Source organism: Cucumis sativus, chromosome 1, assembly GCF_000004075.3.
Source record: "Cucumis sativus cultivar 9930 chromosome 1, Cucumber_9930_V3, whole genome shotgun sequence".
NCBI classification, from domain to species: domain Eukaryota; kingdom Viridiplantae; phylum Streptophyta; class Magnoliopsida; order Cucurbitales; family Cucurbitaceae; genus Cucumis; species Cucumis sativus.
The window spans coordinates 27028111-27055839 of record NC_026655.2 but is presented as its reverse complement, the minus strand read 5'-3'; the positions used below and the strand labels follow the sequence as shown (position 1 = coordinate 27055839).

The 27729-nt window shown below is 29.8% G+C and overlaps 1 protein-coding gene across 1 annotated transcript; it reads left to right on the top strand.

The window, feature by feature from the left end:
* The first annotated feature begins 1622 nt into the window (after positions 1 to 1622).
* On the top strand, positions 1623 to 8715 carry LOC101215231 (L-ascorbate oxidase-like). Its single transcript, XM_004148967.2, has 4 exons — positions 1623 to 2131; positions 2212 to 2424; positions 4214 to 4405; positions 7354 to 8715. Exons 1-4 carry the CDS (start codon positions 1736 to 1738, stop codon positions 8314 to 8316), a joined length of 1764 nt encoding a protein of 587 aa, XP_004149015.1. The 5' UTR covers positions 1623 to 1735; the 3' UTR covers positions 8317 to 8715.
* Positions 8716 to 27729: the final 19014 nt, after the last annotated feature.

The following is a 27729-nucleotide window of genomic DNA, read 5'->3' as shown; positions in this document are numbered from 1 at the left end:
ATTGAGTAAGTCAATGTTTTGTACTAAAAAATCACACAAAAAATTATAATCTTGCAATCAAATAAACGTGATCTATTAAAACTATCATAATTAAATATTAATTGTCTTTTCTTGAAAATGATTACAATTTAATAAATCATATATATACAACATACATATATTGTATATTCAAAAGAACTTCATTGATTAAAGAACCAAAATGCCCGAAGGCCTACAAAACCATCACCATCAAGTAAAGTTGAATAAATAAAATTTAACAACCAATAAAGTTAGTGTATACCTAATTGATATAAAATTAAAATATTAAAATATTGAATAAATAAATTTACCACGAAGAAAACATGTTAAATGAATTTAAATAATTTTCTAAAATTTGAGCAGGTAAAATGATCTGACCTCAAAGCGATAACTATGATAAATATATATTTTGGTGAAGAAGATCAACTACGAGTTAATTAGCAAGAACGACACACTGGTATGATATAGGGCGTCACACACTTTGTTACTTAAAACAAGGAAAATGATCTAAAGATTTTATTATAGTATGATGTTACTGGAGAGAGAACGACTAACATTTTATGTCTTTTTACCATCTTATTTATAAAGCGGGTGATTGGATTCTCCTCTCCTTAATTAGGAAGAGTGTTTTCCTAAGCTTCTAAATATTCTCTTTTAATTTGTTCTAGAACATTAAAATAGGTTTGACTTAGTGAGTTAAGCCTTCACAAAGGACAAAGTAGAGTCGATCGAAGTGGTTTTAGGTCAAGTCAATCCTCTTCTTAAGGCTCGTGTGTGAGCTCACATCATGCATGGGATGTAACGATATATGTTTTGTGTAGGTTCAGCCTTGGTCGAAGCAAACCAATCGGGACAAATTAGTTCTTTTCTTTAAGCCAATTTTATTATCTTGGCCGGATAGCGAGCCCCTATTTATTGTTGCTTTCTTGATCACCCGATGACTTTCTCTTATTTATCATCATATCGATTTTATACTTTAACCCAAAAAGTATCCATAACAATGTATCGAACTATTGTTAATTTAAGTTGCCTAAAATTTGTTTGAACAATCTTGGTATATAACATAATTCTCAACACACATATTTCTTGCACACAAATTTTACAAAGCAAACATAACTAATAATATTGATATTTTCAAGCATTACTTTATAACTTAGTCAAATAAATACATCCAAACATTGAAACAACTAGCTCTTTGATTATTATCTAGATCCAAAAAACAAACAACCTAAAAGATAAATGGAATCTTTCATAGTGTGTGTATATATATAGCAAACCTAATATATATATATATATAATTTAATTATTATAGATCAACATTTATAGGGTCCTACATTTGAATTTAATCTCTTTCCATAGATGTCTCTCATTTCATATAGGTCTGAGATTGATTGAGAGACAGTTTCCATTTCTTTTGTAGTAATTTTTTAAAGAAAAAAGTATAAACACACAAATTAATTATATATATTTATATATATATATATTATACACACACACAACAAATGAAAATAAAAATGAAAATTAGAATTAAAATCAACCACTTGACTTAACGAAAGAGAGGGAGTGGGTAAACAAAATATCTCAAAATTTCATTATAAAAAGGAGGCAAATTGCAAACTCTAGTGGCATCTTACACACAAACTTCCCACTTTTTTCCTTTCTTCCTTTTTCCTCATTGCATCATTATTCTTCCCTTTCATCTCCTCAACCCTTCGAAATGGCAAAAGTTGCAGATAAGCCTTTCTTCCCCAAGCCTTTTCTATCCTTCCTTGTTTTGTCAATCATTTTTGGATTTGGAATAACTCTCTCTGAGGCAGGTTTTCCCAAAATAAAACACTACAAATGGGATGTTGAGTACATGTTTTGGTCGCCAGATTGTGTTGAAAACATTGTTATGGGAATCAACGGCGAGTTCCCTGGACCGACGATTAGAGCCAACGCTGGCGACATCGTCGTTGTGGAGCTAACTAACAAGCTCCACACTGAAGGTGTTGTTATTCATTGGCATGGAATCCTACAACGAGGTACTCCTTGGGCTGATGGCACTGCTTCCATCTCGCAGTGTGCCATTAACCCGGGTGAGACCTTCACTTACCGGTTTGTGGTAGATAAGGTAAGAAGGGTTTAAAACGTATTGAGTCCATAGGAAATATTGCAAGTTGTTTTATAATATTTATTCATATTTTACTGTAGGCTGGGACATATTTCTATCATGGCCATTTAGGGATGCAAAGATCGGCTGGGTTGTATGGATCTTTGATAGTGGATCCACCAGAAGGAAGATCTGAGCCATTCCATTATGACGAAGAGATCAACTTATTGCTTAGTGATTGGTGGCATCAGAGTGTTCACAAGCAAGAAGTTGGTCTCAGCTCCAAACCAATGCGTTGGATTGGTGAGCCTCAGGTAATTAGTGCTTTACCAACTAAGTATTCTTTTTTTAGTTCTTTTTGACAATATGTATGAATAAAGTAGTGTCAATTGGTCCATCTCTACTTTATCAACTATGAATTGACAATCATTTATTAGTATTTAGTTAAATTAGGAAAAAAAAAGAAGACTCATTAGCTTTTGAAACATGCCTCTAATTTTGAAAAGTTTAATTTCTTTTCACTAACTGGTTAGAAAAGTTTAATTTTTGTTCTTTTGTATTTCAAAAAGATCCCTACTTACTAATTTAAAAAAGATGGAGATTGATGTAACGAGTAGAACTTTAAATTAAAGATGTACTTTTAACACATAATTAAACATATTTATAACTTTAAAACACATTTTCAACACAAAGTTTTTAACATAATTAAGCGTAAAAATTAATTGTTTTTTTTTTTTCAAAATCAAGAAGTGTTATTCATTATGTAAAGTTGAGATTTGGATATTATTGTTTAAATGACGATGATCAACAAACCACTTTTAAAGTTAATTGTTTTCTTTCCTATTTTATTACACATGAGAAAAAGTTGAGAAAAAATGCATCGCTGAAATTTGCTTTACACAACCAAAACCACTATTCCACCAATTATTCTTTTTCCTCTGTCCTTTTCCATTCCTCTTCTTGAAGTGTGTGTGTGTGTGATCATTTTTTTCTTCATCTCTTGTACTGTTTGACTTGAAAATTTCAATGTATGATTGGTTTATATTTGTTTGATAACAAGATAAATAATTGACTTCAATTGTTATAAATATAAAATAAGTGTTCATAACTTTTTAGGTTTTGTATGTCAGTGATTATTTAAACTTGTAAGTAAGTACATATTCTGAATTTTGTTTATTTTATATTTTTGCATACAAACTTGTGAATAACGTTGAATAGGTGACGAAATTATTTATATTTCGTAAGTAGTTTCATTCTATTTTTTTTTTCAAGAATCTGCTTTCATTTGTTAAAAAAAATATATTTTTGTTAAATAAAGCATTTTGAAAATTGAAAAAGAAAAGTTAGTAGATTGAATAGACTTGAGAGGTTGGTGGGTATATAATTTGTCCTTCTTACCCTTAAATCAATTTCCTTAATTTAAATTATTAACTAATTCAATGACCATTTCTTTTCTTTTCTTTCTTTTTCTTATAATAATCCACTGTTTAAAAAGAAAGCTTAATAAATTAAAATATTCTTTGTTTAGGTATAAAAGATAAGTATATATATCGAACATTTTTAAAAAACAAAATTAACCAATACATTATAAAAATAAATTTTTTTAAATTTGATCACAATTTCAATGCACAAATAGAATTTGATAGAATTTTATCAACATCTATCAATATAATGTAATATTTTTTCAATAATTTTCTAATGTATAATCTAATTAAAAGAACACCATGTTCAAACTACAAGGATAAAACAACACATGTATATCTTTTCTCACACACATATATATATACATGTACTAAGTTAAGCCATAGCTCCTAACAAAAGAAAAAAATATTTGGAGAAAATATATATATTCTCCCACTTTCAAAATCAATCCTCCCTTGTTTGAAATATATTCAATTTATATAACACAAACAAAATACGAAATTTTGAAAATTCATTTAGGGAGAATATAAGATAAAGTAAAATTTTGTCATGCCAACACCATACATTTCATCTCCAGTCTTAATTTCCATCTAAAATTCTGCATATATATATATATACTTCACATTTGTTCAAGAATAATATTGTAACTTCGTATATTTGTGTGTTTTTACTATTTTTCAGAGCATATTGATAAATGGGAAAGGGCAATTTGACTGTTCAATAGCAGCCAAATACAACCAAGGTTTGAAGCAATGTGAGTTGAGTGGAAAAGAAAAATGTGCACCATTTATCCTACATGTTCAACCCAAGAAAACTTATCGGATAAGAATTGCTAGTACCACTGCCTTGGCTTCCCTCAACTTTGCCATTGGAGTAAGTCTTGCTTCTTTTTATCTTTCATTTTGGTTTAAGTCACAAATTTAGTCGTATCACGTAAAAAAAGTAGAATTTAGTTTTTATGATTCGATAAAATCTTTAAATTAGATTGAATATATTTAATGAAATTTTTATCGAACGGTAAAGGATTAAAACATAAAGACTAAATACATTAAAAAATTAGTAACAAAATTGTTAGCATGAATGTCTCAAAATTATCTTATATTGAAGTTAGGTATCTAGTCTTTTCAAAACTATTGTGATTGTATTAACTTATACATAAAATTAAACTTGAAATCATGTAATAAAACGGGTCACTGTCACATCATTAACATGTCACGAAGGAAATTTTAAAATATTTATGAAAGTTAGAAGTAATATTGAAACCTTCAAGTGTTACCTCTAACCCTTCGTAAATATTTCGTAGTAATTTTGAAATATTTTCACTTTTGGCATTGGATGTGTGTTTTGGTGTATAGTTCGATGCACCTTCATTCCATCCACGTTTAGTATGTATTAAACTTTTGAAGGTATAATTTTTTTTAAACAAATGACAATTTTGAGGTATTTTCTATGATTTAATCTTTCAATTTTAAATAATTGTAGCAGTTTTCAAAGATATTTAACCTTTAGTAATGACCAAATAAACTTTCTAAATCGATATTACAGTCGAAAATCATCAAATTTAAACAATTAAACATCCAAAAATCACTCAAATAGCCTCAACGAGTAAATTAATAAGTAGTTCAATTTCAATCACGACGAATGAATCTAAAAGAAACATGATAAAGTAACTCCATCCAATGACAAATTGTACAAAAGAAATAATTAAGCTTTATCAAACCATATGTTAAAAAGGTGTTAGAAGTATGAAAGTTGCTTTTTGTTTGAAAATTACTTCCAATAATTTCAAAGGTTTTGACTCATAAAGTCCTAAAAGTGGGAGTAGTTAGTGAAAGCAAATATATATTATATGTGTGTGTGTGAGAGAGAGAGGAAACTAACCAAAACACACAAACTTCTCTTTCACTAGTGAGAATAATAGCTACCAAACAATCAAAAGCCATTTTATCAACTTTACCCTCCTTTCAAAATTGACTATAAGAATATTAGGGTTTGAATTCTGGAGTATAATATATCACATTATACTTTAAAATATTCGTTTTGATATTTAAACTTTACATTAAATCTCTTCTATTTTAATCCACGTCCACCTTTAATATATAAATTTTTACATAAATATTTATAAATATAACAAAATTTTATAATATAATAATATTTCATTGTATTTAAAAATAGCAATTTAAGAGATAATATTTAAATTTACTTTTAAACACATGTAGCAGTGTTTGGGAGAGTACAAACAATAGATAACCTAATCTAACATTTCTGACATTTTGGACATATTGGTATTGATAATATGATGTGATTCCCATTGACCAACTCTTCTCTTAGGTATCCCACATGTTTTGCTCCCATCTTTCTTGTCCTATTCATATTACTTTTTATCTTTTCTTTTTCTAATCCAATTATATATATAACACTTAAATGCTTCACTTTGTTTTAAAAATATTACTTGAGAGTTGATTGTTACTCTTAAACTTAAAATATCTATATATGTACTTTTATTAATATAGAATTTTAATCATACTTTTATTTAGTTATATATATATATACACACACATATATAAACCCACTTGAGAAGTAACAAATATGTAAGAAATTGTAAAGCATAAGTGATATTATTTACTATATCTTATTCTTATTTATTGATGTGACCCTTGAGGTACCAAGGTGATTTTACATTATAAATAGTTTTAATGCTTCTTTCTAGATGAAATAAATGCTAATAGTTGTGAATAATATATGTAATTTATAAACTATGGAACTAACTCCTAAAATTATCCCAACTACTATGATTAAATTTGTATAATTTGATTAAAATAATATGTGATCTTATCCCATCTTTTGATTTTATATCTAAACTATTGCCTCATTTTTTTTATCATTTATTTTAATAATGGGGAAGATGTTTTATGGAATAATTGTTAAAGTTGAAGGTTACCACATAAATGTTTGAGATCTAGATGTACTGTGGTGGGGATCTACATTTATACTTTAGGAAACAAAATTCTAAACAAGATTTTATAATATATTATTAAATTTAGGGTACAAAAACTATTAAAAAAATAATAAAATATTATTTTAAAATTCAATTTAGATGATAATAAAATAAATCAAAATATTTACAAAATATAGCAAAATTCATATTTTATCTATTATGGAAAATGGACTATGATAGACTAAGTTAGATGATAGATCGATATCAATTTGTTATATTAGTAAATATTTATAAAAGTTGGGTGATATAGAATAGTTTTTTAAAAGAAAATTATAAAGAAAGTAATAATAATAATAATAATAAACAAAAAAGGAAAGGGAGAAAAATAATAAAAAAGTAGAGTACTAAATACAAATCTTTCTACACTTAAATGAAATCTATAGTATGTTAAGTATGAAGATTTATTTAATTCCTTGTCAAAGGTATAACAAAATGAGGTCCATCTCTCTCTAATTATGCACATAATAATTACACAAAACAAAATCTTAGCCTTTTTCAGTGGTGAAAGAAATGGATCAAAATTTCATTTTTGTTTTGTCCTTTTTAGAATAATTGCATGTTAGAATGTTAATAATTCATATTCATGCTTCAAACTAGTAATTGAAAATCAAAATAAAAATAATCAAAAGTAAACTTGAATAATTATGAACAAAAAATTCTAATCTCCTTTTTAGTTTATAAGTTTCAAATTGTTCATTTCCATTTAATTTTAGATTTTTAAACTTTAATTTTTCACTAAATAATATCTTCAACTTTCAACATTAATGTTTATCCATGAATTTAAAACTAATTTTAATAATTATTTTCTCCTCTTCTTCTGCAGAATCACGAACTGTTAGTGGTAGAAGCCGACGGCAACTACGTTCAACCATTTGTCACTTCCGACATCGACATTTATTCCGGCGAGTCATACTCCGTCCTCATTACCACCGACCAAAACCCATTGGAAAATTACTGGGTATCCATCGGCGTCCGCGCACGGCTACCCAAAACCCCTCCAGGACTAACCCTCCTCAATTACCTCCCCAACTCCGCCTCCAAATTACCCATTTCTCCACCTCCGGAAACCCCCCACTGGGAGGATTTTGATCGGAGCAAAAACTTCACATTCAGAATCTTCGCTGCCATGGGCAGTCCAAAGCCACCGGTGAGATACAACCGCCGACTCTTCCTCCTCAACACCCAAAATCGAATAAACGGGTTCATGAAATGGGCCATCAACAATGTCTCTTTAGCTCTCCCTCCAACGCCGTACCTCGCCGCCATGAAAATGAGGCTAAACACTGCCTTCAACCAAAATCCACCACCAGAAACATTCCCATTGAACTACGACATCAACAACCCACCGCCGAACCCTGAAACGACAACGGGCAACGGCGTTTACAAGTTCAATATGGGGGAAACGGTAGATGTGATTCTACAAAACGCTAATATGTTAAACCCCAATATGAGTGAGATTCACCCTTGGCATTTGCATGGCCATGATTTTTGGGTTTTGGGGTATGGAGAGGGGAAATTTTACGCCCCCGAGGATGAGAAGAAACTGAATTTGAAAAATCCACCGTTGAGGAACACAGTGGTGATTTTCCCATATGGGTGGACGGCGATTCGATTTGTGGCGGATAACCCAGGTGTTTGGGCGTTCCATTGCCATATTGAACCTCATTTGCATATGGGAATGGGAGTTGTGTTTGCCGAAGGAGTTCATATGGTGGGAATGATTCCGCCGAAGGCTTTGGCTTGTGGCAGTACCGCGCTGGTTAAGAACTATCCCCGATTACCCTAAAAACCCTAGAAAGAGAAACCCCTAATAAAAAAAACCCTCGTGAATATTTCAGGAAGGTAAGGTACGTAACCCCTAAAACACCATAGAATGAGAAGCCACTAAAAAACCCTAGGAGGTGGTTTTGGGCCAAGTGGTATATATTCATATTGTGTTTTGGGGAATATTATAGTTTTGGAGGGTTTAGAGTTGAGGGTGTAGGGAAGTAAAATTAATGTTGTTTAGAGTTAATTTGTTAGTGTGAACTTATCATTGTTATGTTTTTCCTTATATCTTTCTCTTTTTTTTTGCCATGGTGAAGTGTGCAGGATGAAAAGATTTGTGAAAGGTTTAATTTTGAGGGTTATATGTTTATGTCCTTTCTTAAGGTAATAAAAGGTAATGGTGGGGTTTGAAAATAAATTTCCTTTACTTTCTAATAGTTGTTAGTAAATAGTATAAAATTAGATAAGAGAATTCAAACAATCCATCTCCTCACTTACATATTATATGTTGAATAAAAATTTTATATAACCAATTTTAAGTATGTTTTTATATATAAAGAATGAACTCTCTGTTAATGAAACTTCAATTTAAGAAAAGTTATCAATTCAGACACTAAAAAATTAGATGAATATTCTTTTTTGTCAATTGCATGAAAGGTGTGGGTCGACTATTTAGTTTTTAATCTCAAGTTAATTAATTAATTAACGTGTTTCGAATAAACCTCTTTGTATTTACTAATAATTTTAGTGTTTTGAAGTGTTTATTGTGTAATGCTTGAAACAACCATGAATCATGAATTAATTGATTGTTTCCTTTTTCTTTAATATTTTTTTGTATTTATTTTATTATATTCTCCAAACATATTTAAGAAATCCCCTCTTTCTAAGTGAAATAAGATAGAAAATTTACATTGTTTGACATGGTATTAGAGTAACCTATATTGTGTAAAACACTAAAACCCTAAAATTTTGCCGCTATTACTACTTTACATATAACAGGTTACATGTGCTTTAAAGTCAAGTTTGAATTGCTTCCCTGCCTGCTTTCGTCTATAATTTATGAGTTTTTGTTCTGACCAAGTATTATTACTTGGCTTCATGTACTGTCGAATTAGTTAAAGGTGAAAGTGAAAACTCAAGATGAGTAGTTGATGTATTGATGAGATTTCATTTAAGGCTACCAAAAAAATATTGTGTGTGACAATAGTTTTTAAAGAGAGAGTTTACCATTGAAATGATAATCTCTCGACTCTTTATCTAATACACTAATCTTCGAAATAGGTGACTACACTCACTAATTGGGTTACCATCCTAGGTGTATTTCCATCTATGCTCTCATTGGCTTATCATTATCTACCACAACATCGTGCTTGACTTCTATGTTTTTTTGCTAGATTCATTTCAAAATTTCTATCTTCCATAATGAAAGGTTGATATCAATCCTCTATTATTGTGTTTGTGGATTGAATTAAAATAGGTTTCAAACAAAAGAGGATTGTAACATGAGAGAAACAAGGAGCGTCAACGTACCTCTCCTTTCAAATATACGGCAAATGAGTCTTCATCTAGCACTAAATGCTAAGAACGATAGGTTCCAAAATGATATAATCACAAGTTGGGAAAGAAAAAAAAACTAACTTTTCACGTGCCATTTTATTTGAAATCTTGGATTACTACATAGGGTACAATGTCAAGTTGAATTATTGGAGCTTAGCTAAGGCCTTCTTTCTTCACGTGAAATTTTTTTAGAAAAAAATCCACACAAAAGATAAAACAATGGAAAAAGTAATTTAATTATTTGAGGTCCCCAAGAGAGTATACTTCAACAAATCACGCAGGTAGGGCTACCCTTTGGATATATTTTAGAAAGAACATGTGCTCTAAGTTTGGTCATGTGATCAAATCTATTATTGGTACTTCTGAAAAAATAGTTTTGGTCATGTCTAGTTTGTGTTCCCTCATTTTAGGTTTAGGGTTTTGGATATGATGAAAGTTTATGAATCTATTATTCATATTTTTTAATTTATGTGTTTTGGTTCTCCTATAAATCTAGTTGTTAAACTCGTAGCTGGTTTGTGTTTAATTTTTGGTCTTTGAATTTTGATTTTGTGTTTCATCCCAACTTTAATTCTTAATTTATTTTATTTAATAGATTATGAAAATTTTGATAAAACTTAAAAGATCGAGAACTAAAGTTTGTAAGTTTGGTAGTTTAAGGACAAGATAAACACGGATGTTAAAGCTCATCGACCAAATTTATAATTTAATGCATTATTTTCTTTCCATTCTTTTTTCTCATTATTATTTAGTCATGTTTTCTTTTCCCCTTTTTCCTAACGTTTCTTTTTATTTTTTACCCTTCTTTTTGTCCTTTTGTCCCTTTTTTACCCTTTAATTTTAATCTATTTATACACACTCAAAATATAACAAGAAAAATATTTTAAATGAAAAAATTTCTAAATATATCAAAATATCACAATTATATTAATAATAAATCAAGATAGACTGCAATCTAGGTCCATCGTCACATAGATAAGCCTATCACCATCGATGGCTAATTAAAAGTACTATTTTTTTATATTTATAAATATTTTGAAAAAAATCCTTTGAATTGAAGGAAGGAAAAGAGAAAAAGAAAAGCAAGAGATAAACCTAACAAGAAAACAAAAAATATTTAAAATGTAATTTGTGATTAGTGTATGGACCAAAATCGTTTTAATTTATGCTCCATCACCTCCGTTTCTTCTCTCGCCCTTGCTTTCATTTCTTTTCTTTAATACTCGCTTGTAGTTCGGATTGAATAAGAACTTTTGGCCATTAATTTAAGATTCGTCCTGACATCACAAAAACGCTAAGTCCATTGTGGAATTGTTTACCTAAAACCTAAATACCTTGTAATTAAATAACACATCCTTGTTGAAATTGTGTATGTTTAGGTATTCAAAGCCGAAAAGAATCCAACTTCATTACCTTCTACTTTCGTAGATTCTACCAAATCTTCAAAGTCTTTGATCATTTGCAGAAAATATTAGAGCTTTAAGCTTCGTCCTCTTCAAAACCTTCAAAGTCTTTATACATTTACTGCAAATTAAAAAAATTTCTTCTTGCCAACCATCTTCTTCATCAAACCGATTATAGATTCTTTTTCGTTTCGCGCAAAAGTGAGCTTCTTCAATGGATTTTCTTCTTCGTTTGTTAAATTATAGCAACAATATATCAACTTGAATTTTAGAAAAGATACATTGTATGTCACAAAACCCCCACAACAACAGAGTCACTAAAATTCGGGGATTGACGGTGACTGGAAGTTTTGTGGCTGGAAGTTTTGGTATAACCAGTGAACGAATGCAGACAAAGGAGATCGACGCGGCTGAGCGTGCGACGCGCGATGCGAATGAACAAGCGGCACAAAGACGCTTGACTTCGGATGAAGTAAACATGCGACTAGTGGCGTGCAACAGAGGAGATGTTTCCTTGCGGTTTAGTTCTCGATCAACAGAATGGATGGGATGGCGAACGAAGATGGAGGTGTCAGCGGCAGTCAGGGTTTGGTGAGAGTGACGAAGATGATGAATAGTAATAGTAATATTATTATATTATTATTTTCCCTTAAATATCTTCACTTTCTTTTTTTTTTCTTTTACAATTTAAATAAAACAAATCTTTTCTTCTCAATTAATTCCTTCCAAAATTAAAATATTTATTTTTTATAATAGAATATAAATAACTGTTAAATTTATGTTGGCTATTATTTTGGAGATATAAAGATATCTTAGCATGATTTTAGGGATGACAAAATTTTAAATTCAAATTATTGTTAACAATAACTATTTTTATAAATTTTTAAATCAATTTTAATATTTTGACGGTTTCAAATCAAAATTTAAAATCTATTTTTAAATAACAATTATGGAGAATAGATAAAGAATATTAACAAGATAATCCCAAAATTTTGAAATTATGTTTGACATCATTTTAGGAAATCAATCAAGTATCATGATTATAGAGGAATATCAAAACTTTATTAGAATAATCATATATACATTAAATGCATCATAATTATAGGGGTAAGATACAATTTTAATTTGAACAACCACAACTAAATAAATTGTTAATTACTTGATTTGAAACCAACAAACAAGAAAATCTAGAATAAATTGCAGCCTTTAAATCTAGGGGATGTTGATTCAATCAAATTCATTTCGAAAATAAATATTTATTTAATATTTTTACACAACTTAATGATTTGCAAATACAATATATTCGTGATTCTGAGTTATATTTCATCATTTTAACCTACACAAGTACACTATACCAATAAGATAAGAATTTTCCTCTATACAAGTAAAATTGGCTAAAAATATAAAAAAGTGAAATTATTGGATTTATATATAATTTTAGGGAATGATCTAAAATTTAAATTCAAATTGTTATTAAAACTATATCATGTATTATTTAATAAATTGTACAAAATAACATGTTTAATTAAGATTTATCAAATTTGAATGTTATTTACAAAATAAAGTAAATTTATGTTATTTTCAATATCATATCTCGTTTTTTTGACCTATTGAAATAAATTGTATAGGTAATGATACTACATCTTGATGACCAAATTTTTTTATCTTTTTTTGTGTATTCCAAATCTGCTGATTGAAATATGTTTGTATAATAGATGACTATAAAATTATAAGATTGTGAATCACAATTATGGTGTGTTTGAGACTCTTACTAGATGAAAATAAACATAGATATTAACGTAATTTAAAAACACGTCTGAAAATAATTATTTCTACCATTGGCACAATAAAACAATTTTTTAAAAATAAAAATCAACCAATTAGCACAATTTTTGAGGAAGATAAAATTTTAAATTCAATTTGTTACGAGCAATATGTATTTTGGAGGTATTTAAATACAAAATTTAAATAGGGTAATTTTATAAATATTTTGGAATATAAATAATCCAAAAATGTTAAATCTATGTTTGTCATTATTTTAGGGAGATCAATGTAATAATACGATTTTAGGAGAATTTGCAAGAATTTAAACTCAATTTTTAAATGGTAGTAAATAATATCTATAGAAAATGTTCCTAATTTAATGATAATTATATAATAAGATTGCATTATCGTTATGTTACCATTTATTCTCTAAAATAATGCTTAACAATTTATTATTATTAATATGGTCGAATATGGTATAATTGCTATATGCATAATTATAGGAAAAATACACCATTTATATGAAGTTGTTATTATATAAAATGCATAATTTTAAACCAAAGATATTATTTTAAATTTTAAAATTTTAATCTTCCAACAAAACCTACAATTAAGTAATAGGATAATCTGTTATAAATTTAAGACATGAATCTATAATTTAGTTAAATGAGATTAATAGATAAAATAAATATTTATTTAATATTATTACAAAATTGAATGATATCCAAATGCATCGTAATCGTAATTATGTGTTATGTTTTATTATTTTACGGTTCACAAATACATTGTAATTAACAAAATGATAGTCATCCTATCAAGAGATAAAATCGGTTGAAAAATTCTCAAAAAAAAATTATATCTTTTGCAATTTTGCTAAAAATCAAATTACTTTTTATGTTTGCTATTTTCCAAACACCACAATGTTATTTTGCCATTCTCACACATTTCTCTAACAACAAATCTTTATTTAAATTGATAAAATAGAAAAATAAAAAAGTATAAGAAAATAATTGCACGAACAAATGTCTTAAATGCCCATACCTAAATAAAAAAAATTGAATCCTAAATATAATTATTAAACAAACCACAAATACCCTATAATTAAAATCTTACTCCCAACACACAATTAACACATATCAACATCAAACTTCCATAGTTGCAGAAACTATTGGAGTTTCCAGCTCGTCCCCTTCAAACTCTTCAAACTCTTCATACTTGGATTTTCTTCTTGTTGGCTCCTCTGACGTAAGATTGTGAAATTTTCATCTTGCCGGCTCCTCCGACCGGAGACTCACATGTCGAATAACCTACTGAAAACCCTAAGAAGAACCAAGGCTGAAAAACAAAACATGAACGATGAAACTCACCATAAACACTGCTCGAGCCTTCTATCATCCTGCTTGCAGCTAAATCCATGAAAGTTGGCTAAATCTGACTCCAACAAACGCCAGAACGTCAGAACTTGCCGCAAACTCATGACCAACGTCAGATGCCGTCAGATGCCCATAGCCACTAACGTCGAAACTCCGACGTCTTTCTCTCTGTCGATCGCACTTTTCTTCTCTCTTGTTTAAAAGAAAAAATTTCTCTCTCACACAGTGTTTGTCTCTTGCATCGGTTGCCCCCCTCTCAATCTTCTTTTTTTTTTTTTTTTTTTCTCAAATAAAACATAAAAGAAGAAGATTCAAATAATTGCAAAAGTCCCATTGAGACATAATTACAATTCTAAAATTCAAATTCAAATTGTTATTAAAAATATATTATATATTATTTAGTAAATTGTTTAAAAATATAAAATAGCTGAAAATCTTGTATTTTTATTTGGCATTATTCTATGAGGAGTATCTAAAATTTAATTTCAAATTGTTATTCAAATATATATTATGTAGTATTTAATAAATTTTTTAAAATATAACAAACCTGAAAATCTTGTATATATATTTACCATTATCATATAGGAGGTTGTTGCAATCTTGTCCAACAACAAACACTACAAGAATATTCGTCTTTACCGATACAGAGAAACGTGGACAGTTCTTATGAAAATGTCATGTATGTATGATTGGTTGCCACCGCAGGATAGCCACAAAATATTTCAACTCAAGTACATACAATTCAAACCTGCTCTAAATTGATCTCTAAAAGTATTATGCATCTTTTTTTCTAAGTATTTTCTCACAATTATGTCAGTTGGGTCAAATTCAAAATTTGTCTACATATTTAATAATATATGTATAAATGGACAACTTTTACATTTAAACAATATAAGAAGGCATAAATTAAACATAAACATACCTCCAACCGATCAATCACGAGCTTCCTTACGCCTATAGGTACCGCCTCCCAATTCCCTCAACTCAATGGAATAGTGTTTCGAACGACAGTACCAATGCCTAACCCAATTTTAGGGGCAAATGCCGTCATTGGTTTTTCTTCCTCTTTGTTAATCTCTATCTTGATCTTTCCACGTTTTTCTACAAATTTGTCCAATTCTATGTTTGGACCGTATCCTCTCACATCATTTCCTCACTTTTTAGTTTGTGATTGATATCCTAAAAGTAAAACTATTTTTAGATCATTTCAGTAATGTATAAGAAATAAACTTACATATCATATTAATACCGTCTTGATGAGTGGAAGGATCAACTGGTGTAGTGTTTGTTTGTTCAACTTCAGTCAATGCCAATTGTGCTTGATCTGTATGTACCATTATGCTGCAAAAATAATTATTAGTGGTTAGACTTTAAAATAACATGTCGTAAATAAATTTGATAAACATATAATATATACCCTTTATTCATTACCATATGAATCCAAAGATTCTAGTTGTTCAGGTTCGTCATTTATAAAGTCGTCATCGATTGGGGATTGATCTTGATTATCTATCTCTTGATTATAAAAAACAGTAGGTTTAACATCGCCTCTACAAAATGGGATATCATGTATGGATTTATCAAACCCAATTGAACTAGATGCTTCTAACAACTCTTTTTCTAATTTTTCAACTTATGGGACATCCCATACTTGTTTATTTTGGACATTTTGCACAAATTTTCAATTATTGCGGAGTTTTGGGTCGTCAGTGTAGAAAACCTACACGACTTGTGTAACTAATATGTCTGGGTCATCAGTGTACCCAAACGAGAAGTATTAATTATTTTAAAGCCTAAATTAGAACAAAATTTGTTCTTCTTAACATCGGTTCCAAACCAATTACATTTGAAAAGACATACACGTCTACACTTAGGGTATTCTAAGTCCAAGACCTCTTGCAATAGACCATAGTAATCCGTTTTGTCGGCTTTGGTTTCTCCATATGCCATGATTCCACTATTCTGAGTAGTCTGGCGATTGTCACGCTTTATTGAATCAAAATGTAATCCATTTACAAAGCAACCACTGTAAGTGCGAACTTGATTAATAGGCCCAACACTATGGAGTAAAGATCATCAGATGCTTCACCTTTTTCACGTAATGAATACATCTACATAATATTATGTGGGTTAGAATAACTACTAATACCTCAATAGTAAAACATCATACTTTGAAGCTAAAAACAACACTTACATGTACATTAAACCAATTAGGAAATTTTAATTGGTGCCTTCTAAATAAATCTAGTCCATCCTCTCATTTGGTATTTATCAAACTCAAATTTTCTCTGCTTATCAATCATATTAAATATTAAAAAGAATTTCGACTTACTTATATACACTATGAACTGACAAGTAAATGAATGTATAAAATGTACCTGAGATACGATTCTATTTGAGAACAGTTGTTCAGAACATACCAATGACACATTCGTCTCTCTTCTTCAGATAGCGTCCTCACAATTGACCCCTCCATTAGTCACATATTTTATTTAAATACATCAAAGTCCCCACAACCAAGTTTTCTGCTCATTGAGTCATCATTTCGTGAATTCCTACTGAATCTTGTCTCTATTCCTGTTAGATACATCGAGTAGAAGGTCAAACATTCATTCATAAGAAATGCTTCTGCTATGGAACCTTCATGACAAGCTTTGTTTCGTACATATTGTTTTAATGTTCGTAAGCTTCTTTCTATGGGATACATTTAACTATAGATTATTGGACCAACAATCTTTGTCTTAGCCGGTAAATGAATTGCAAGATGTATCATTACGTCAAAAAACGCAGGTGAAAAAATTCTTTCAAATTTGTAGAGTATGATCACAATATTGGCTTTCAGACGATTCAGGTCACTGATATGTATTGTCTTCGCACACAAATCATGAAAAAAATTACATAACTCAACGATAGTTGTACACACACCCTTATGTAAGTATGCTCGTGCAACAATGAGAATAAGTCATTAGAGTAAAATGTGAGAGTCATGAGTCTTTAGTCCCTATAATTTTCCATCATTGACACTCACACATCGTGATATATTTGAGACAAATCCATTAGGAAATTTAATTGATTTTAAGAACTTATAAAGTCTATTCTTTCGGTGCCGGTTAATGTAGACGTAGCATGTGGTTTTATCAGCTTAGTTCCTTGCCTTTGCAAATGTAATTCCTTTTTATATATTCAAGTCTCCTAAATCTAAACGAGCATTGATTGTGTCCTTTGTTTTACCATCAATATTTAATAAAGTGTCAAGCAAGTTGTCACAAACATTTCTTTCAATATACATGACATCCAACTTATGTCTCAAAAGAAGTTTAGACTAATACGGAAGTGTAGAGAATATACTTCTCTTATTCCAATTAATAGTATGTTTTCATTTCTTATTCATCTTGGATGAATGCTTACTTAGCACTGGAAAATTCATGGAGTTTATTTGTTGTAAGGTCTCATCTCCCCTCATTACAATTGGTGGAGGCCTGCGTTCGGGTTTTTTTGTCATATTGTCGACTTCGACGTCAACTATTATTAGAAGAAAGATAACGTTGGTGTCCCATAAAAGATATTTTTCCTTTTATCCCAAACGATGACGTATCTTATTTACAAGTAGGAAATGCTTGATATTCTTTCGTACTCCATCCCGACAAGTCACCATATACAGGAAAATCATTGATGGTCTACAACAAACATGCATATAATGGAAAATACTCTTCATATGTACAGTCAAACGCTCGCACACCATTATTCCACCACTCTTTCAACTCATCAATTATGGGCTGCAAATATACATCAATCTCTTTCCCATGAGATTTGGGTCCAGGTACAAACAAAGACATGAAAAAATTGGACTCCTTCATGTACTTCCAAGGGACAAATTGTATGGTATAAGCACCACTAGCCACAATTGTATGGTATAAGCACCACTAGCCACATACTATATGCAGTACTTATATTCCCAAATGGATTAAAATCGTGTGAAGCTAAGCCTAAACGAACATTTCTTGGCTTTGAGGAAAATTGAGAAAATTCTCTATCGAAGTGCTTCCATTCTACATCATCAGCTAGATATCGTCGTAAAACATCCTCTGTTTATCGTTATGCCATCTCATCTTAGAAGCGATATATTTTGATTAAAAAACAATAGTTTCATCCTTGGAATTAGTGGAAAGTGACGCAAAACCTTATTTGGAATCTTCTTTCCTTTTTCACTCTCTGTTTATATCGAGATTTACTGCATAGTGGACAACTTTGACAATTAGCAAATTCTTTTCGAAATAATATACCGTCATATTTTGCAAGCATGGATGAAATCATATCCTAACCCTAAGTCACATAATTTTCTCTTAGCTTCGTAAAATGATTTAGTTATAAATGTACCGATTGAAAATGCATCTTTCAACAATTCTAATAGCATATCAAACGATTTGTTGCTCCAATTATTCAGAATCTTGATTTGCATTAACTTCACCAAAAAATTTAATGAGAAAAAGTTGGTACATCCAGGATACAACGGTTTACGTGTTTCATTCATCAACTCCTAAAAATGTTACTAGTGTCCATGTCATCAACATCTTCTGAAAATTCATCATCAAAACTTACATCTCCGTCATCAAAATTTTCTTCCCTTGCTATCATTGAACCTTGCAAGTCAGTTAAAAGATCTAAAATATCATCGTCCTTGTTGCCAACATCAGACTCTCTACTTAATCTATCACTTTCTAACGAAGTAGTACTCTGTTCAAATCTAGCAAAGTTCATTGCTTCTCCATGATAAATACATTTATCATATAAAGAAGATATTCCATTCGCAAATAAATGATGCTCTACTCCATCCAATGTTTGTGTCATTGAATTTTGACAATACTTACATGTGCACCTAGTTTTTCCTACATCATTTACATGACACTTAGCCACTTCCATAAATTAAGAAACTCCATCAACATAATCACTTGAAAATCTATTTTTTAGTTTAATCCAATCCTTATTCATCTTCAAATAGTATGAACAAAAAGTTGACCCTATAGCAATAATTACCATAACATATTAGCTTTTTGGGTGTGTTTGGGGGAAGGAAAGGAAAATGAGGGGAAATGAATAAGGAAAGGGGAATTATGAAAAGAAAATGATTATTTCTAATCGTTGTTTGGGGAGAAGGAATAACTGGAAGGATTATGAGAGATTATTTATAATATTTCTCTGGATAAAGATTATGTTAAAAAAATTTGTATTTTTTTTCATTTGTGTAAAAAAAATTGTACGAAAAAAACTAATTTTTTTCATGGGTATGAAATTCTTGTTTTTTTTTTCGTGAACCCAATACAAAATGAAAATGTGCTAATATTTTTTGCATTTGTATAACCTTTTGTCTGTTTGTATCATAAAACATTTACAACAAAAAATTGTATTTAAATTCATTATTTCAGTTAAGTTGTACCCTAATCCAATTACACCAAAAATTTGTATTATTTTTATTTTTGGTGATTTTGTATAAATATTTTATTACTTTAACGTACACTCATTACAATTTCAAAAGTGAAGTTTTTTTTTTTCTTTTTTTTCATTTGTACAGTAGTTTTTTTTCTTATTTTTTTAAAAATTAAATCCAATACACAAAACAAATTGTATTATTATTATTTCTTTGTGTGAAATATGTTTTTGAAATTTGTATTGTAAATTTAGTTCACAAATAAATTGTATTTTTTTTTTCATTTGTCTTTAACGTGTTATTCAATTTGATATATAAATCCAATACATTAAAAATTATGCTCCTCTTTTTTTTTTCTTTTTTTGTTGCATTTTCAAAGATACGGGGAAGAAATAAGTGAGAAGGATTATAGAGGAAGGATTATGACAAAAAAAAAGTTTATTATTATTATTATTTATTTATTTTTTTAATTCATACTCTTGTATTTTTTTTAAAAAAAAATGGTATAGTAAATCCAATACACAAATATTCATAATTTTAATTTATCGATTTTTTATTGGAAAACATGCTCTCTATTAGTTTTCGTAAATACAATGTCAATTGTGTACGTTTTATACGAAAGTTTTCCTGCCAATAAATTAATTGATGCGTTACGTGCGAAATAAATTATATCCATTTTTTAAATTTGATATTGTAAGTGCAATGTTAAGATATTGCATATCATTAATATTCGATTTAAACAAATGAGGATGAACATAATTAAATACTCGAGGGTTGAATATTTAATTAACCATTGGATTTAGATTTTTAGTATTGTTGAATTTAAATTTAATTAAATATCTTGGAGTGTTTATTTAATAGAAATTTCATAATTATGTGTATTTGTGGATATATATATAAAATTGTTATGGAAAAGTGAAAAGATACTTATAGTTGTTAAAATATAATTATTAAGAAAAACATATCTATATTTTGAAAAAAGAGAAAAGTTTGATGTGATTGTATTTATGGAAGAAAGAGAAGGATTAAGTGGGAAATTAATTTATTCCTTTCCCACCTTAATTCTTGCCCCCCATACATAGAAATGACTAATCATTTCCTTTCCCTACCCCCAAAACACCTCCAAAATGTTTAAGTGGTACTTTAACTCAAAAATGGGTTTGTGTAGCCTTTTATATGTCAAAACAACCAAAAACCCAATTGTAACTTTCAAATTAAAATCCAACAAAAACTCACCTACTAACTGTCTTAAATATCAAACTAAAAATCACCTTTTAAGTCCAAAAAAATCCTTTCAAAATGCTCAAATGTGCCTTCTAAACTCATAATCAAACACAAAATATCGAAAAACGTGTCCAAAGTAGCAGTTTAACTCAAACATATATTAAGTGTAAAATATATACATGATTGGCTACTGTAGCGATATGATAGCCACAACATATTATAATTCAAGCATACAATAAATATGAAATATATGCATGATTTGCTATCATAGTTGAAGGATATTCATGCGTAATATTAATGTCTATCAAAAAAGTTTCTTATTCTAGTTAAAAAGTCACTATTTAATTAATGTTTTGTTCAATAGAGTTATCAACGTGACGTTTCTAAATTACTAATATATTTAAAAATGTCATATTCAATAGATATTTTTTTTCTCATTCAAAATAAAAGTTTTACAATTTATTTGTTTCTTATAGATGTTTTTTGTTCCATTGATAGGTAGTTGAGTTTGCTATGATTTGGAGAAGGTTGACACAATAACCACCATGCCTTGGAACATTCAACTAAATTTGGTGGATGGTTGCAAAGATTGAGCCACTTATTTGCACATCCTAGAGTCTTAAAGTAAAAGAATGATGAACAGTAAGCTACGATCATCCTAACATACAGTTTAATGCAAAAGTTTTTTCTAAACCTCGAGATTAGTTCAAGTACTTTAAGCACCTCACATACCTCAATTGTGCATCTAGCCTTTTAGCCTTGATCAACTTCGGGAGGATGTTAAAATTTCTTATTTAGAGAATACAGTAAGGAAAATGAAAAAGAAGATACATCCAAAGAATTACTAAGAATTCATAAGAATTCAGTGGAGAATTATTGCTTTTGTGTATCAGATGAGGTACTGAAATTTTAATGCAATAATACAATTCAGACCTTATTTGAGTTAATACAAATCGATAAGCAAGGGGTGCAGCGAGCCGTTGAGCGAAGAGCAGTGACGACAAGGAGTGAAATCGAAGATGGGCAATCAACGTGAGCAAAGAAAATCTTGGTGTTTGGGGTGCAGCAAGCCATTCACGTAAAGGAGGAACTGCGTGAGAGAAAAGAAAAGGAGGAAAATATTTGGAAAAATTAGGTTTTTTTTTTTTAAAAAAAAACACTTATGCCTACGTTATAAGTCTTGCGTCGTCGTATGTATAGGTCTAGCGTCGCCATAAATATGTATAAAAATGTAGGATTTTTCGCCACATAAATTATGAGGGCACATATTTAAAATATCTACCAACACACGATACGTGGTGATAAACAAAAGTAAATGTCGGCAGAAAGCCAACTTAAAAATTTTCCTTTTCACCACACACATTTTTGTCCACTTATATATTTTTGTATATTTTTGTTGGCAAAGACGATGATGTGCCCACGCAATACACAACTTTTTTGGCCACATATATATTTTCGTCGACAAAAATGAAGATGTGTTCATGTAATAAATTTACATAAATAGAAGAAAATGGAAAGTATTTACATCCTATAGCAAAAAAAAACATTAATACTTTGGCTTCGGTTAAAATTTTAGTTATCCATTTTGGTCTTGGATTAAAATTTTGCTATGGGCATGAAATAGTTTGTCCATTATTTTATTTTTAAAAATCACCTTAAAAATATGTATTATGTATTATTTAATAAAGATTTGATAAATAGTATGAAATATAAAGAATCAAAAACTATTGAATTGATCTTTGCTATTATTTTAGTGACATTATCTAAAATTTGAATTCACATTATTGTTAAACATATCTATTATGAATTATATCAATAAATTGTTAATTAATTGATTTAAATTTTAAGAATCCAAAAATATGATATAAATTACCGTCATATATTTAGGGATGTTGGTGTAATCTTATCAAACTCGAAAATATCATATTTAGTTAAGATTTTCCAAAATTTAATGTTGTTTGCAAATACACTATATTCATGAACTTGTGATATTCTGCCTCATTCACTGTATGTGTAAGAAATGAATTGTTTTATATAAGGGGTACTTGAAAAAAATGACAAAATAAATTATAATAATTAAGTCTATAGGACACACAATTTATTATTTGCGAAAATGGCAAAATTGAAGCCCGACCCACATATCAAGAGGTAAAATGTCATAAATACCCTCGTTACTATTATACGTTTGATACACCTAATACACCCCTTAATACACTTGATACTTCTTGATACACTCGATACATTTGATTGATACACTTGATCTACCTGATACTCACTTTGATACACTCGATATCTTTTGATACACACCTAAAACATTACTAATATATGTTTGATACACTTGTTACACTGCAGATACATTTAGTATTCTTCACTTATACAATTGATTGATTAAATGCACTTGATATTCTTGAAGTCCTACTTATAGATTTGATATACACTTGTAAACTTGATTAATATACTCGATAATGATTCACTTTACTGATATGCTTTAACAATATATTATTGATATTCTTGATAATGATACACCGAGTTACATCATTCATATACTTAATAATACTCTAATAAACTGCATAAAATTTAAAAAATCGAAAATCACGTAATAAGTATATTAACTGACTACTACATATAATACAAGTATATCACAATATTGATATACAAAACTGAGACAAAGAAAAATAAAAAAATTGATGTAAAAAAATAAAATAAAATCATTTGGAATCATATTCAACTTAAAATACACATCGAAGAAAGTAAAAAAAAAAAAAAGAACCACAAATGAAGTTAAATTACTTCGATCAACAATCATTATATTATCTTTCATATTGCAATTATTGTACTATAATTTTAAAATTAAGATTAAGACATAAATAATAAATAATTTTTATAGTATAAGAATAAACAAATAATTAGGACTTGAAAAAGTGAGAGAATAAATAAATAATGAGTAAGGCATTAAAAAAAGAAAGAGAAATAAGTTATTGAATGACAGTTTAAGAATAATAACAAATTTAAGATGGAGAGTTTTTGTCATATTTGCAAAATTCTAAAACAACGTGCTATAATTACTATATCATATTCTCAAAATGTTATTCTATGCAAAAAGTCAAAAAAAGTCAAAAAAATTATGCAATCGACAATTTTGCTATAAATCTTAATATTTTGGGGATTTGCTATTCTTCAGTTTGTTATTTAATATTTTGCGAGTTTCACAGTTATCTCTAATTAAAGTATCTTGAACCTGACCGAATTCAAGCCCCATGAAAATTTGGGCCATAGAATTGACGATGAAAAGTCGAAGCTCTGAAGATTTGAAGCTCTCAAGACATTAAAGTTCTTATCAATCTTGAGACTAATCACCTTCTGAAAAATTGAAAGCTGGGAAGATTTCGACGTTCTTAAATTATTCTAAAAGACTAAATTAAAGCACACAGATTTCTCTAAAAATTGAAACTTTGAAGTTCTCAAATTTTGGAGATGGAGGCTTTAAAGATCTTAAAATCTAAAATTTATATGATCAAAACTCTTAAGATCAAAAAAATATAACTCTCTTAAAATTGTAAGGCAAATCTAAGCATATCACCAAACCAATGATCAATCCAAATTAATCATCTAACCTAAATACCGATCATTTAAGAAAAGACCAATAAGTTCGAAGGTCGATTCTCTAAAAGATCAACAAACCCAATAAAGGTCAATCATTGAAGAAGTTCATCAAGCCTAAATTTGATTATCCAAGAATATCAGAAAATTTAATAGTTAAATTTATTTTTTCAAGAGAAAGAACCAAAGAATCAAATATCATTACAAGAAATAGTGGCTCTTTCGACACATAAAAGCATTGACATATATATCCAAATGCGTCTAGAAAGGATCCCGACGCATACAGGACCGTCAGGAGACGAGTTGAAAGAAATAATGCATTGGGAGACGATTTCCTAGCACGTATATGAATCGGTGTCAGGAGTTTCCTTTTCCCAACGCGCTTCATTTTGACGTCGAAAGTAAGGACAAGCTCCTAATGTCGATTCATATACGCGTTTGGTGCAGTCTCTCTCATCGCACTTCATAACACGTCAGGACTTGTGAGCAACTCCTACTACAAGAAAGCGGAGGACTTCTAACACCACAAATCGTCGGCAAAAATAGTAAAGGTGTCAGTCAAAGTATTATCGACGCATAATTCTCCGTCAACTAGAACGTCAGGATTTCAACGCCGGGGCAGCTTTCTACGACGCATCAAAGTGAAGACGTCAACATAGGGTTATTCCCAACACTGTCCATGCCGACACAGGCAAGACGTCGGTAGTGGAATACGCTTGATGTTGTCTATGTGCGTCAAGAAAAGGGTACTCTCGACATGCATCGAGAAAAGTTTCCCCGATGTCGTATGGGTAAGTCAGGGTGAACACAGGATCCCGACCTGTTTTCTAGGTTGGGATAAATTTCTTTTTTATTATTTTATTATTTTATCATTTTATTGTTTTCTTTATTTTATTTTTTATTGTAAGGTATATTATTTTCAGTTCCGCTTCAAATTGAAAGAAACAAAATTTGTAACATATTATTAAAATTAAAAAAATTACAAATTATAAAACAAAATATGAAATCGATATAATTAACAAAAAAAATATAATTAAGTTGTTCAGGTTTATGACGAATTAGTAGTCTCGACCAGTAAAGAAAATCAAAGAAAATACTTTTCTTGTACCAATCAAAAGCTTTATTTCTTTTCTTATCTTTTAACGAATGATACTTAGTCATAAGTGGAAATTCTAACGAATCTAGTTGTTTGAAGATTTCATGCTCATTTATTACTATTGGAGGAGTCTTAGCTTACGCTAGACTTTTCCATCATGTAGCCTACTTCGACGGCAAACATGTAGTTATCTGAAAGATAGCGTCGATGTCCCACATGAAAGCTATTTTTCTCTTATCCAACGACGATTTATTTTCCATGAAATGAGACATGTCTGATACCCCTTCATACTCCACCTAGATAGGTCACCATATGTCGAGAAGTCATGAATTGTCCACAACAAGGTTGCGTGCAATTGAAAAAATTGATATGTAATACAGTCATACGTACGCACATCAAAAGTCCACAACTCTTTCTGTTTCTCAATCAATGGTTTGTTGGTACACATCCGTTTCCCTACCAGGAGATCTTGGACAAAAAATGAACAATGGCATGAAAAAGTTTGACTCTTTTATGCATTTCTATGGTGGCAAATTGTAAGGAATTAACACCACATGCCACATATTGTACGAGACACTCATATAACCGAATGGATTAAACCCATTTGCATCTAATTCCAAACAGACGTTCTGTAAATCTAGAGCAAAATCAGGAAATTCAGAGTTAAAGTGCTTCCATCCCTCTACATCAGTTGGACGTCTCAACAAATCCTTTGTTCTCACTCATTTATCCTTATGTCATCTCATGTCTGTCGAGCTTTCTTGCAATACAAACAAGCGTTGAAATCTCGGCACCAACAGAAAGTAGTAGGATTACTTTATGCAGAATTTTTTCTTGATCTATTAGAACTAACCATGTATCGAAACTCACCACAAGTTGGACACTGTTGCAAATCCCCAAACACTTCTAGAGCAATACACAGTCGTACTTGCAATCATGAATATTCTCGTATCCCAAGTCCAACTCACGCAATTTTCGTTTGGCTTCGTAAAATGAACTAGAGATATTGGTGCCACACATTGGAAACACACATTTTATTATCTCTAACATCATATCGAACGACTTGTTGCTCCAACTATTAAGAACCTTTAAATGCATTACCATAACAAAAAAGTTCAAGGACGAAAATTCTGAACAGTCGAGGTATAGTTCACAACTTGCTTGGTTTAATAACTCATGAAATACGACGTTTGTTGTCTCTTCTTCTATATCTACCCCACTGTTACACGACATTTCATTCTCCAAATCTTCCTCCGTCTCTTCTTCGCATTCGTTTGGAGTTTGTAAATCATGAATCATATCCAACATTTCAAAAGGGGTTACTAATGCTAGTTCCTTCATCAAATCTTTGCATACCTCTGTGTAAGTTCACAGGCTCTCCATGATATACCTAGTCTGTATAGTTGGGGGATATTCCAGTTGTTAATAGATGTCGCTCCACACCCTCTAATGAGTCTCAATTTGAATTCATACATCTCTTGCTTGGACACCTTAGTCGTCCATAATTATTGTCGTGATATTTTGCAACCTCTAAAAATTGAAAATTTTCTTCTCTGTGCTTAATCGATTAAAACCTATTCCTAATTTTCATCCAACTCTTGTCAATCTCGTTAAAAGTCTTAAAACATAAATAAGATTGATTAGTCTTATATTTCTAATCTCAAATGCTCCAACTTACTCGAGCTTAATTCATGAATACGCTATGTCCAACCTCCCAACTTTCACAAAAGTTAAGTTTAAATTTACCTCTATCCTCCGACACACCTAACACTTCTAACATACTTCATTAAAAGCTACATAGCAATAACGTGTATTATTATTATTTAGACAATAAAAAGAAAAACAAATAGTATTTTGTCTTTGTAGCCAACAGACAGAATTGCTTTCCAATTTGAAAGGAAACTACATATTTTCATTGTTCCCACGTGAAAAACAAATGAAAAAAAATAAAATAGAGGTAGTGAACTAAATTTGGTAGCTTTCAAAATAT